The sequence below is a fragment of the Dendronephthya gigantea genome, unplaced genomic scaffold, assembly GCF_004324835.1.
Source record: "Dendronephthya gigantea isolate DGI-Jeju-01 unplaced genomic scaffold, DenGig_1.0 000024F, whole genome shotgun sequence".
NCBI classification, from domain to species: Eukaryota; Metazoa; Cnidaria; class Anthozoa; order Malacalcyonacea; family Nephtheidae; genus Dendronephthya; species Dendronephthya gigantea.
Genome location: NW_021163034.1, coordinates 1,916,197 through 1,928,638, shown reverse-complemented (window position 1 = coordinate 1,928,638; position 12,442 = coordinate 1,916,197). Strand labels below are relative to the sequence as shown.

Below are 12,442 nucleotides of genomic sequence, written 5' to 3'. Positions count from 1 at the left end.
ATATACGTGCCCAGACTCCGAGGCGTACGCGGCCAATCTCCAGATTAGTGTGCTGGCTCGCTGCGCTCGCCAGCAACGAATACGCACAGCAAAATCATCTGGAGCCAGAGGAGTGGAGCATCCAAGTTTCGAATCAAAGATTTTGAAAATCGCATGCATCAAATTGCATAAAATATTGACAGATTGCCGAATATATATTTTTACCAACCTGCGCGGTATCGATTTAAATGAGTTTTTGAGTATTAGTCTCAGCGCGTAAGTTTAAAAAAGTACTTTAGAAGCAATTCAAAACATGTAACTTTGGACAAAAAAAAACTGTGGATGTACCTAAACAACTATGGAGTAGTATCCCTATGTTTACGATTGCGCATTTAATGCCTGTATGAAAAGGCGACAGAACTCTATGATACCCTCCCCCTAGAGTAAATTTGACCCCAAAAATCGATTTCTGATGTAAAATTGACTAAGAGGTCAGTTTTTCGGCTTTTTTTGCTCGATTGAGGAGTGGAGCATCCAAGTTTCGAATCAAAGATTTTGAAAATCGCATGCATCAAATTGCATAAAATATTGACAGATTGCCGAATATATATTTTTACCAACCTGTGCGGTATCGATTTAAATGAGTTTTTGAGTATTAGTCTCAGCGCGTAAGTTTAAAAAAGTACTTTAGAAGCAATTCAAAACATGTAACTTTGGACAAAAAAAAACTGTGGATGTACCTAAACAACTATGGAGTAGTATCCCTATGTTTACGATTGCGCATTTAATGCCACATTTAATGCCTCAACTATAAAATTAAATGAAGATTTATATTTACTACATTCACTAATTTGAATCAGGTTTTAACCCGAACATACGTTGATTATAACAGAAAACTAAATGTAAATAATTAAGCAGCAAATATATATTATTTGGCCTACAAGATTATATAGGCTCCTTGCCGTCAAATATGATGTTCAATCAACTATAAGTGTCAGTCCTTTTTAAATTCACTACAATGAACAGAATAATTGTTCAAATTAAATGGACTTAAATTCCAAAAAATATCACGCTAACTCATAAGCTAAAATCACCAGGCACCAACAAAAGATCAATTTGTGAAGTCCTCAAAGGTTTCGCAATATTTTGATCCATCCTAAGGTGCTAATTAAAAAAAAAAAGAAATGTAATGTTGTAAAATGTGAAACCACATGACCTGCATTGGTAATTTTTATCCGTTTTTTCGCTTGTACTGACAGTACATACAGATACGGTGAAATTCGCCAGGCTCCGTATTTTACCAATCTGCTACCAGACTTTTTCAAATGAACCAGACTTTTTCAGACAAAGATTGTTTTTGAAAGAGCGGTTGTATCAAACCCGTTTAGCTTAAACGGTGGATAAGTGAAAATTAATAACACTCTTACATCTCACTTGAATGAGTCAACTTGAATATTATGCACTGAATAGCCTACGTAGTTGTATAAACAGTATCTTTGCAGTTAAAAACATTTAATTTTCTTGTCAGTTGAATAAAACGATAGACTTGCTTTCTATTTTAAGCTTATCAACCGTTTAAGCTAAACGGGCTTGATACAACCGCCCCCAGAACAATATAATAAAATAATATTTATTGAAATGTGAATGTTTTTCAATATATATTATCAACGTATTATGGCTCTTTTAAAAACAATTTGTTGGGCAGTAAACTTCGTATTGCGAATTTAAGTAAAATAAATCAGCCAACATCTTTACCGGTGACAGTGAGAAGATGCAACGACATTTCCTCCTTGCTTGTTGGTTCCAGATTAACGACTGGTTGTCCATTGATGTGAACCGCCTCTCCCGTTTCAGCATCGACTGCACTTAGGGAAAACGTGTTTTTTCCCTTGACTACTTCGCTTTTCAGCATTGTGCCACCTTTCTTAAGATTGAAATTATTCAGCTGACCGGACACATCTGTCGTGACGAGTATATCACTATTATATTCATTCACCATCAAAAACACAAGAAAATAGTCTTTTTCAACTACAAAATAACGAAGGATATCGTGATTATGGAAGTAAATACTAGAGTGAACGGTTGATAGCCTTGTAGGACTATTTCACCGACGCATTTTTTTAATCGCGTATAATCGATTAGACCATCGTCACATATACCTAAGTTTTGCAACATCTCTCATGCACAGATCACAAAAGCTTTCACGCGGAAAACCGTTTGGTGTTAATATTATGACAAAGTGAGTTGAGGAAAATGAGAAATAAGATGCTAGGCCCAAGAGGTCTTGGAACTAGGCTGGCTTTCTCGACACTAGCATAGTTTTTTTAGTCCTTTTTTTTGATATTGCATAACCTGGCCAATAACTCACACTTAATTTTTTAGTCTCATCGAGTTTTAAAAGACTACCAAATGGTTTTCCATGCAGAATTGCGTGATCCATGCACGAGGAATGTTGCAAGACTTTTGTACCGAGAGTCGAGCAACATCCCGAGTGCATGAATCACGCTATTTCTGCATGAAAAAAACATTTGGTAATTGTTTTACGAAATAACTACAGTGAAACAACGATATCTTGAGAATCCCGCGAAAATCCCGCCAGTGCTTTTAAATTCCTCGTGCAAGATGGCTGGATCCTGCACGGCTGTTGACCAATCAAATTGCGTTATTATGTAACAATTGTTATCATAGCTATATACCTTTTCTTTTTTTGCATTCTACTCCGGCGTCTTCAAAATGAGTGCAATCGTGAATTCCCCAACCTCGAGAAGGGCAATTTGTTAAATTTTGCTCCACCCCTGTACAATCGACGTTGTCCAACCAAATAGGTCCAGTGCCCGAAGGAACCTGACTCCCTTGAAGAGATCTGACAGCATCCGGATAACCAAGTTCCCGGCATACGACCCTGGCGTCTTCTACATCCCAATCATCATCACAGATTGTTCCCCAACGTCCATTGTGAAGCACTTCGACACGACCTTTACCACTGCCACTCAACGGTCCTTGTAACCTCAACGACCCAGATTTACCTGGAATAACTGAGAGGAATATCGGGGAGTATAAGATGGTTGATTCAACTCGCAGCAAGAAGTCAGATGAACGTTTTTTTGATGCACAACAATTTATTACGAATCAGTGAATGGAACGAAAAATGGATGATCCGAGGTAAATGGAAAGAGGAAAACAGTGTGAACAACATGGACGGGAAAATGATTTTAAGAAAAAAAGATGTTTACTAAGCCCTGCATTTAAATCGCTTGGGTGTTTCGTGCAGATACCAATGTGGACAGACATTAGAGGTACCAAATGCAATATTTTCGTCGCAAATTTTATCATTTTGATAAACAAGAGATTGTATTAATTCAAAGGGAAAGACATGGGCGTAGCGAACGAGTTCGGACTGCGGACGGTTATACGGTTACACACAATTCGACCACTTCTTATCGTTGAGGATTATTTGAATATTTTAGTGTCACATCCCTCCGCAATTCCTCCCCCTGGTCATCACGTCACCACGCCCTTGGGCAAGTTCAATCAATCCAAAAGTGACGTTTTTAGGCCGAAATGGGAACACGCACATTATTGAAAAAAAAATAATGAGCTATCTGAACTAAATATTTTCACCTGAAGAACTGCATTCCACGCCGGCGTCCTCGGAATGTTCGCAATCACTATTTCCCCAACCATCATGAAAACAACTCGATATATTTTGTTCCTTGCCGGTACAACGCACGTCGTCTAACCATATATCTCCAGAACCAGAAGGAACCTGGTCACCTTTAAGAGCAGAAACCGCAAATAGGTAGCCAAGTTGACGACACACAACCTTGGCGTCTTTTATGTCCCATCCATCGTCGCAAATTGTTCCCCATCGTCCACTGTGGTATACTTCAACACGACCTTTTCCGTCCGCACTCGACGGTCCTTGTAACCTGACCGTTTTTCTATGATCTGGAGATAGTTTAAGACATTGTCTGAATATGACTATCGTTATATATTTGAAATGATAGAAGCTATGATAAAGGCGTTTATTTGTGTAAGAGCACGCTTTGAAAACCATGCGCAGAAATTCTTGAATTCTATCCGGAATTTTGAGTGTTACGAGTCACGCGAGTCATGCCCTTGTGTGACGTCATGTATATTTGTCGATACATATGCATATCCAATATAGCGACAAGCGTACATATTTGCCCGCCAATATCTTAAAAGTAAACAAGATAATGATGGATTTGTAACTCTTCTTAAAGTTGAGTTTAAGTCGGTAATATCAACAAACGCTTTGTTTACATATTGAATTGCTATATCTCTTAAAATTAATATCCTGTCCACCGTCCAGTCGGAATATTTATTACAAGTTCGGTTACTAAGAGATCGAGTTTGTGTTTAAAGAAATTCAAAACATGCCAAATTTGGGCAATTTTTGAATCATGGATTCCCCCATGTTATGAGCAGAACCGATGTGCAGAACCCGTTGTAACCCCTTGTTAAGGTTCTTTCCCATAATGGGATAGAATTTTATTTTCATTTTCCTTTAATAAGCTTAAACATTTTTTAATAAGCTTCAACATTGACGTGTGCTTTAAAATAAAGTCTAAAATGACTAAATATGGCTGTTCGAGTCAGACGAGTCTCACTAATGCGGATGAACTCTGAACTGGAACGATAACTGAAGGCTTTTTCGCCGCCGTATTTTTGCCTGTAGAAGATATCCTTCAACTAAGATTCGAATTGCTTTAAGGTAAGATCTGATTACATGAATATGCCCCCCCTTCCCAATGAACCTGCGTACGGGTTTTAACCTGATTTTGAATTTAGGTAACCAGAACGAGAGAACTAGCTAACTGTGTAAAACTGTGTAATCATACTACCGCTCGTGATACAAAAGTATACAAAATTCGTCATAGCTATACATTCCGTAGTTTCATTTATAACATTTCGCAGTTGTACTAATTGAGTAGTATATATGCTCTTTTCTGGATATTTCCCTTTTTTAGCCAAGATAAAGGCCTGCACTTTAACCGGATCGTAGCAATCCGTATAGCGTATTCCGTTGTCTCGAAGTCATTAGTTCTATGTCAGGAATGTGCCCAGAAAAGAATGATATACGCTACGTGTCGCTAAGATACGGAGTGGCTATTATATGGAATGCATCGCAAACAGCCCGTGGAGCCCAACAGACGTGCATATTCATATATATATTCATGTTTACATGCGGCGTAGGAGCGGGACATGTCGCAGCTCTCGGAAGCTTTCTAAAGCTTTGCTCTATGCTTTCTAAAGAACGAAGCTATGCATATTGGTTGAAACAGAAATGTATTGTAAAGTTTAGCCAATGAAAATCATTCTCGCGAGGAGCTGCGACACTATACCCACAGGAACAAAAGCTTTCTAAAGAAATCAGTCGGGCATTAGACAAATATATGAAGCTAAGCTTTCCATTATTAAGCTTGTCGCTACGGCCCTGGATAAAGTTAGTTCCCTGCATGCAAATAAAGACATGCTTTTTTGTAGGATTAAGGAATGTGAATGCGTTTTAAAGGATAACTTTTTGCCGTCTCAAAGTCTAGACAACTTTTTTTACACATTACCCATTACTGCTTATGCAAGAGAGGCTTGTTTTTCGTATATACACATTACTAACTAATTTTCTCACGAGATATAGCATGCAAGCTTGAAATATAGAATTTATTTACCTCATTTAGTTACACATAAGAGAGGATTGATGAGCAGATTCGGTAATTATCGAATGCTGAGAGGTATTTAACCACCTATGTTCATGCACAAAACCCCCGATTTTTCCCTTGGTTTCAATATTTTCAGCCCAAAACGTCCCACTCCCAGACGGTTAGTTTATACATGCCAATGATACCAAGAATTGCACGCTTGCATTTAAAAGCAAGTTTTTTGAATGAAACAATTTTGGTAGTGAGTGACGAAAAACACTTCGGAGAACGTACATTCAAAATTGACTTAAGCCTGGATTACGACAAAATTACAACAAAATAGTTGTCGTTATTCTCGTGAACAAATCTTTCAACTCGAGAAATAATCCGTATGTAAATTTTTTATTAGTCTCTGTATTCAAATCCGTGGAATCGGTCAATGTTGACGGAACAAACATAGAAATATTCTATTACATCAGCCACCTTGACTTGTTCACGACACTTACATTTAAACGGAAACCAGCCATTAGTGTAGGTAATGCATGGGATGGTGCGAAACATGACTTTGAAGGGACACTTTTTGGAATGGGGACACCCAGACCCTCTCTATATTTGTTTGTTGCTTGTGAGGATTTTTTCTCTCGTAGTGGGAGTGTTGATACAGTACTTAAATTCAATACCTCTAAAACCAATTGGTATGTTATCTAGCATATTTTAGGTTGATTTATTATCAAGCTTTTTGCGTGTTGATTCAACCATGCAAGATGCCATTCGTGACGATTATTTCAGTCAAGCGAGATGTTGAGTGAGCATTCCCGTAAACAGGAAGTTAACAATTTTTTTGGATAAATTGATCGTCTTTTTTAAAGGGTCGATAGAATATTCCATCAATACTTTCAGCAAACTTCAATAATAATTTTCCTCTCGGAAATATTAACTAAACTTCGTTTTTTCGCTCCGTGCCGTGTTCCACTTCCACAACCATCCTCAACGGCTCAACCTTTTTACTAAACTTCAAATTTCCGTAGGAAAGGCGAGCTCAAAAAAGCTTGAACCTGCACTCTGAAATGAACTTCTTATTCACGAGAGTTAGCGAATATCCATGCAAACTTCATCTCATTTGGAATGACATAAACCGAAGGGTCAACCTCTTGACTTTTTCATTCCATCCGCATTATTCACACTTGCGTGTATCTAATTTCGAACAACCGTCTCGATAAGTGACATGCTGATAAATATATGCTGACATTTTGTCATTGATTTAATAGATTTGAATGCACGTCTAAAGGCTGGTTTTCATATAATACATTATAACATTAGCGATGACTATCTTGTTGGTGGTCATTGATGCAAAAAACTGATTTGTATTTCGCAAGAAGTTATAATCAACATTGCCGTTGAATTACGACATATGAAAAACAGGATTAATGAACTATACGTGTGTCTTATTTCAATCTTTAGTTATCTGCCATATCGTTCCCTCTTCTTTCCATCACTCGTTTATTTCGTTCGAATGCTGTAACTATTTTTCGTAAGGTTCAAATATCCACCGAGTAATAGCACTTCTCTGTGCCTATGATATTTTAAACGGCACGAAGATGTTGTAATGCATACCTAAGCAATAAAATTAATTTTTAAAATGTCTGGCATTACACTCATAACTGCTTTTGCTTTAATTAATTAATGTTAATTGTTAAATTTTTCTCCTTGCACGTCAATCGCTACTGTTGTCAATCTTGGGCTTGTAACAATCACATTGGGAAGAATAAAGGCTATATTACACGCACGCAATTGCCTGTTTTTAGAAGGTCGATAGCAAATAAGGCAAACGAGAAACCATATATAGTCGGTTAAGATATGTTTCGTAAGTAAAGTAGATAAATTTTGGAAATTCATACCAACGCTTCAACACCTTGAAATTAAGAAAAAGGACATCGTTTTATATATACCCCGCTGTAAATGATATCGATATGCGAATTTGCAGGATACTCTTTCATTCAGCGTGAGTTTCATTCTCTGGTAGGAATTAACAGAGGAATTTTGGGATGACTATAGGAATTTCTTACACAAGGTTTGGGAGATTTTTTAAAAGTGTTTATACTCGTTAAAACGGGCGATTTATGCGATCAAATAGGTCGGAGTTGCCACTGATCCATTTCAAAAATGGTGACTAATGCTCATATATCACAGCGAGCATGGTTATGCCCAGGGTTATACAATCAGTGTCGCGTTGCTATTTTACCTTATTTATTTAGTGAATATTCGCACAGCGCCGTTGTGATCATATGACCTTTGCTGCCAATAGTTATAGTCTCATGGAGTCTTTCGGAACGATTCCCAGTCTAAGTTGATTGGAGATTTTCCTGACCAGTTCAATGAGCTCAATGTATTATAAGTGTAGAATAAATATATTAAACTCACCTTCGCATAGACACGACACAAGAAACAGGCACACGAGCGCGGAAATTATTAGGAAATTGCTTGCCATCTTGTCAAAATTAACTCGTCTCGAAGACCAGCCAAAAAGCGTCAAGTGATCGGGGCGTTTCAATCAGCTCTGTCCTACACTGGCCAACATGCACACGCGTGCATCGATAATGAACAACGGATACAGAAATGATATCATATGAATGATATACGTGTGAATGTAATTAATTAAGGATGGAACACAATAGAACAGTGACACGGCGGAAGTCGCGCGAGGTAAACACAAAGATAAAAGAAATGGGCACTAGATATGCCGGAAAAAGTGGGAAAAATTGCTTGCATTGAGACAAAGATATAACATTTCACAGACAATCAGTGGATGGTCCCGGCAATTCAAAAACCGGAAAAATTTCGAATCTCGAAAAAAAAATATTTAGAGCAAATTTATTTTTTGACTCATGTATACTTCTCATCGACTGCCCTGTATACTATACCCTGTTTGATGGCATAAAGTATTTCTGAAATACGTACGATACCCTCACCTTTTTCAAAATTGGGAAAATTTTGAATGTTGTAAAATACGTATACAAATGTAGAGGAATCTGAAATAAGAATATTAAAGCAACCAACTAAACCAAGCACAGCATTTTTTCAGACCAAAGCGGATTCGCGAATATGATTAAAAGGATTAATCCGTGCTGCTTCGTCAGAACTATATTTATGCAAAACTAACCCCCTGCAATGCCAAAGCAGCACTTAATTGGTTATTTTCCCGTGTCGCGTTTTTTTGTTTGTACGTCAAAGTTCAACATTTTTTGTATACACAATAAAGCGACTTGACGCACGCGGAACGACAACTAGGTTGTCATCGAAAAGCAATAGTTTTTGGCGACAATTAAGGCACTTTTTGGCATCTCACAAGCGTGCAGAAGTAGCTGATAACTCATAAACTTTGCGTTGTACTTTTCCTTGTTTTTTCCTGATTATTTTTTCCTAAAATAAGTTCCCTTGTATAAAAAATGCAATTCACGATAATAAATAAAATTGCGGCGGAATTTTCGTCAAAGCCAACATCGCCTGTTTACATGCATGATCTAGCTCAGTGAAAATTTGCGCAAAACGTTTTACTTTTTTTCGTCCGGCTCTTTGCCTGTAACTCAATCGTTCTAAAATATGATGTGTACGGACGTGATATAACGTGATATATAGTTAAAGACAATAATATTCTTGCACGTTTGCATGGTGACATCAAATGGTTACCGGACCGAAAGCTTTGCAGTATTAAATACTTATGGGGTGTAACTAGAAGCAAATTTACTTAGTATACAGCCTTAAGACAGTTTCCCTTCATTATCAAGGCATAAAAGCCACAATGTAAATAGATAATTGACCCTTCGCCAGCCGGTTCAACTAGTGAATAGAACGTAACTGCATGCATGCAGGGACGTCACACCACGCCACGTGTAACACCCCCTTACTGCGATTGTTTAAACTAAATTCAAAAATCTCGGTCTCGTAAAATGATGAAACCACGTCAGTTAATGGTTTACCACGATAGTTATGTATCAATTTTGACGGGACGATACTTTAAGAGTGCATACACTTGTTTTTCGTTTGAAAAATAGTTATAAAATCACCTAAAACTGGACATTTTAAACAAATTGACGCTGTAGCACCCAGCTGTAACAGATATTAGTACAATGTCTTTGTCCATGCAGTAATGAAAAAAATGATGAAATCACAAAATATCTACCATAGGTAGTTATTGTAAAATAAGAATAGTCCGTTATTTAATTGCAATTTTTTAATTTACGTATAGTTAAATCACAAATTTTTCTAATCAATTTTATAGCTCCAAGTTGAGACATTGAAATCAGCATCAAAAATACGAAGTAAATTAATCTAGCCAAAAAATATCATTTGCAGGTGTTTTAAATTTTAATCTATAATAGTAAGTAAGTACAATTCAGTACTTTCGTACCATTAGTGCAATTTACTTTAGCACAACTTCTAATAATAATAAGTACAATTTACCTCGCCTGAGAACTACAATGAGAAAATCATTACCAATAATTAAATGTAATTCAACTGAGTCTTCATCTTCGACAATTAGGAGTTTACGGAACACTTCGTTCCATAGATTTCGGTGCTAGTTAAGATGTAAGAGTTGTAATTAGTTGGGGAATTTCAATATCTTCAGGAGCGAATAGACATATATGCAAGAGTCCTTTAAATTATACGTTTTTGATGGCGGTATTCAAAATGGCGGTATTCAAAATGGCGGTATTCAAAATCAATGATTTTAATGACGTTATACTGATAGGGGAAGACATTAAGTACTGTAAACAAACGCTTTGTCTACATTTGGAATTGCTATTTAAATTCACATAAGATCATATTTTCCACATAAAGTCATATATTTGTCGCATTTTTTGTTTGGAATACAAGCCAGAGATATCATAAAATAAGGCCAATAAGAAGTTATTGTTATATAGGTGCTTTGTATTTTAAATGTGATTGGTTCATTCGTAGTCACATGACTGTAAACAAATGCAATGTTTCCCGCCAGGGAAACAAGTGAGAAATTGTTGCCCGCTTCTTGTCATAACAAAGTAAAGTGGGTTTCTATTTTAAATGAAATTGTTGTGTAACATGTATGTTTTCGTTCCTATATAACAAAACACTTAATGTACACTACCTCGGGAAATAGTGAGTTTTGTTTTCTTGAAAACAAAACTCACTATTTCCCTCGGGAGCATACATTAAGTGTATATCATGTCGAATACTCAACGGGGAAGAAACGCAAAAAACGACAAACCCGTAGGATCGTACCTTGGATGAGGAGAACGTTCAACGAAACCTTTTTCTTAATAGCCGGTTTCAGATACACAACAGATTGGCCATTGATGTGAACCTTTCGGTTCGTACCAGCATCGACTGCACTTATTGCCAACAAATTTGTTGTCTTCCATTTTTTACTTTTCACCACTGTTTTTGTCGGTTCGATTCTGAAATATTCTTGCTGATGGGAGTTATCTGTAGAGACGTGTACATCACCATGATGTTCGTTTACCAGTAAAAACACGGTAAAGAAATCGACTGCAAAGTGAAAAAGAAAATTGCGCTCAATCAAGGTTCCTCGCACTCAATACTAATATTAATTTATCATGAATTATTTCAAAATCCAAGATGGCGACCACCTAATACAAATTGCCACCTAATACAAGCATCTAATACCACCTAATCTAATACCATCTAATACCACCTAATACCACCTAATACAAGCATCAAAACTGTTTTAACAAAAGGCACTCGCTATTTATACGTAGGCGTCTCTATGCCTCAAATGAGACCTTTGCCAGAAAGTTGCCGAAAATTTTCTGGCCACACATGCATAATTGACCATAACAAAAAAAGATGGCGGGTGTACATTTTACCAGAATACATTGCGTTCGGAAATCGTTTAAAAAAGCGAACTGACGCCTTTTAAAGGACAGGCATAAAACAGAAAGTTATTTACTTCGCTGTGTTAACATTTCACGTCATTAGGAGTTTTTCTTGCCATCTTTTTTCAGTCAATCATTCTTAATTCCGCATTGCATTCTGGTAAAATGTACATGCCGCCATCTTTTTTCTTACGGTCAATTGGAAACATTAAAACTTATGAGTGGCAAATAAAGAGATCACGATTGACACGTATTAACTGCGAGGACAGTTAGTATTTAAAAGTAATACAGTATTTCCGTTTTGTGATGAACAGTCAGTTCCCACCTCAGCATATTCCGTCGCTTTACCTGTTGTATTACATTCAACTCCGGCGCTTTCATCATGCACGCAGTCACTATTTCCCCATCCGGGATGAGCACAACCATTTATATTTTCTTCTCTTCCGGTACAAGCGACCTCCTCCAACCACACACTCCTAGAGCCTTGAGGTACATCGTACCAAGGAAGAGCTCTAACAGCATCTGGATAACCAAGTTGACGACAAGCTACCCTTGCGTCATTTATATCCCATCCATTTTCACAAATTGTTCCCCATTGTCCATCGTGGAGTACTTCAACACGACCAGTTCCATTTGCACTTTGTGGTCCCTGTAACCTGAGTGAACCAGGTCTACCTGGGGCGACTGAAAAAACATCAGAGAGTTGGAATGACACCAGTGTAATTGGGTTTACCCATCGTTTTCTACGCACAAACGACCACCATTGAATTACAAAATCTGTCAAACTATCACGATCAAAGAACGATCTACGACAGGTTTTCATTCACGTCATTTGAACGAAGGGCAATTAATTCGTGTGCCCTGAGTTTGAAAACAGAGGTTCAATATCATACTCCACTTTCAAAATAAAATGGCTTTCTCTGATAATGA

At 37.3% G+C, this 12,442-nt stretch overlaps 2 protein-coding genes across 7 annotated transcripts in view; both read right to left on the bottom strand.

Annotated features, from left to right (window-relative positions):
• Positions 1 to 813: 813 nt before the first annotated feature.
• LOC114522967 (deleted in malignant brain tumors 1 protein-like) lies at positions 814 to 8,263 on the bottom strand. Its single transcript, XM_028543761.1, has 5 exons — positions 8,061 to 8,263; positions 3,601 to 3,927; positions 2,676 to 3,014; positions 1,735 to 2,007; positions 814 to 1,143 (listed from the first exon to the last, which is right to left on the bottom strand). The coding sequence occupies exons 1-5, from the start codon at positions 8,125 to 8,127 to the stop codon at positions 1,136 to 1,138; spliced, it is 1,014 nt and encodes a 337-aa protein (XP_028399562.1). The 5' UTR covers positions 8,128 to 8,263; the 3' UTR covers positions 814 to 1,135.
• Positions 8,264 to 9,855: 1,592 nt separating this feature from the next.
• LOC114522963 overlaps positions 9,856 to 12,442 on the bottom strand; it is a 72,042-nt gene continuing 69,455 nt past the window's right edge. For all 6 annotated transcript variants that reach the window (XM_028543749.1, XM_028543751.1, XM_028543750.1 and 3 more), the window contains 3 exons: positions 11,861 to 12,196; positions 10,899 to 11,165; positions 9,856 to 10,215 (listed from right to left, as the gene is read on the bottom strand). In XM_028543749.1, coding sequence (XP_028399550.1) covers positions 10,184 to 10,215; positions 10,899 to 11,165; positions 11,861 to 12,196 — 635 coding nt within the window. In that variant the 3' untranslated portion in view covers positions 9,856 to 10,183. The remainder of the gene's footprint in view (positions 10,216 to 10,898; positions 11,166 to 11,860; positions 12,197 to 12,442) is intronic.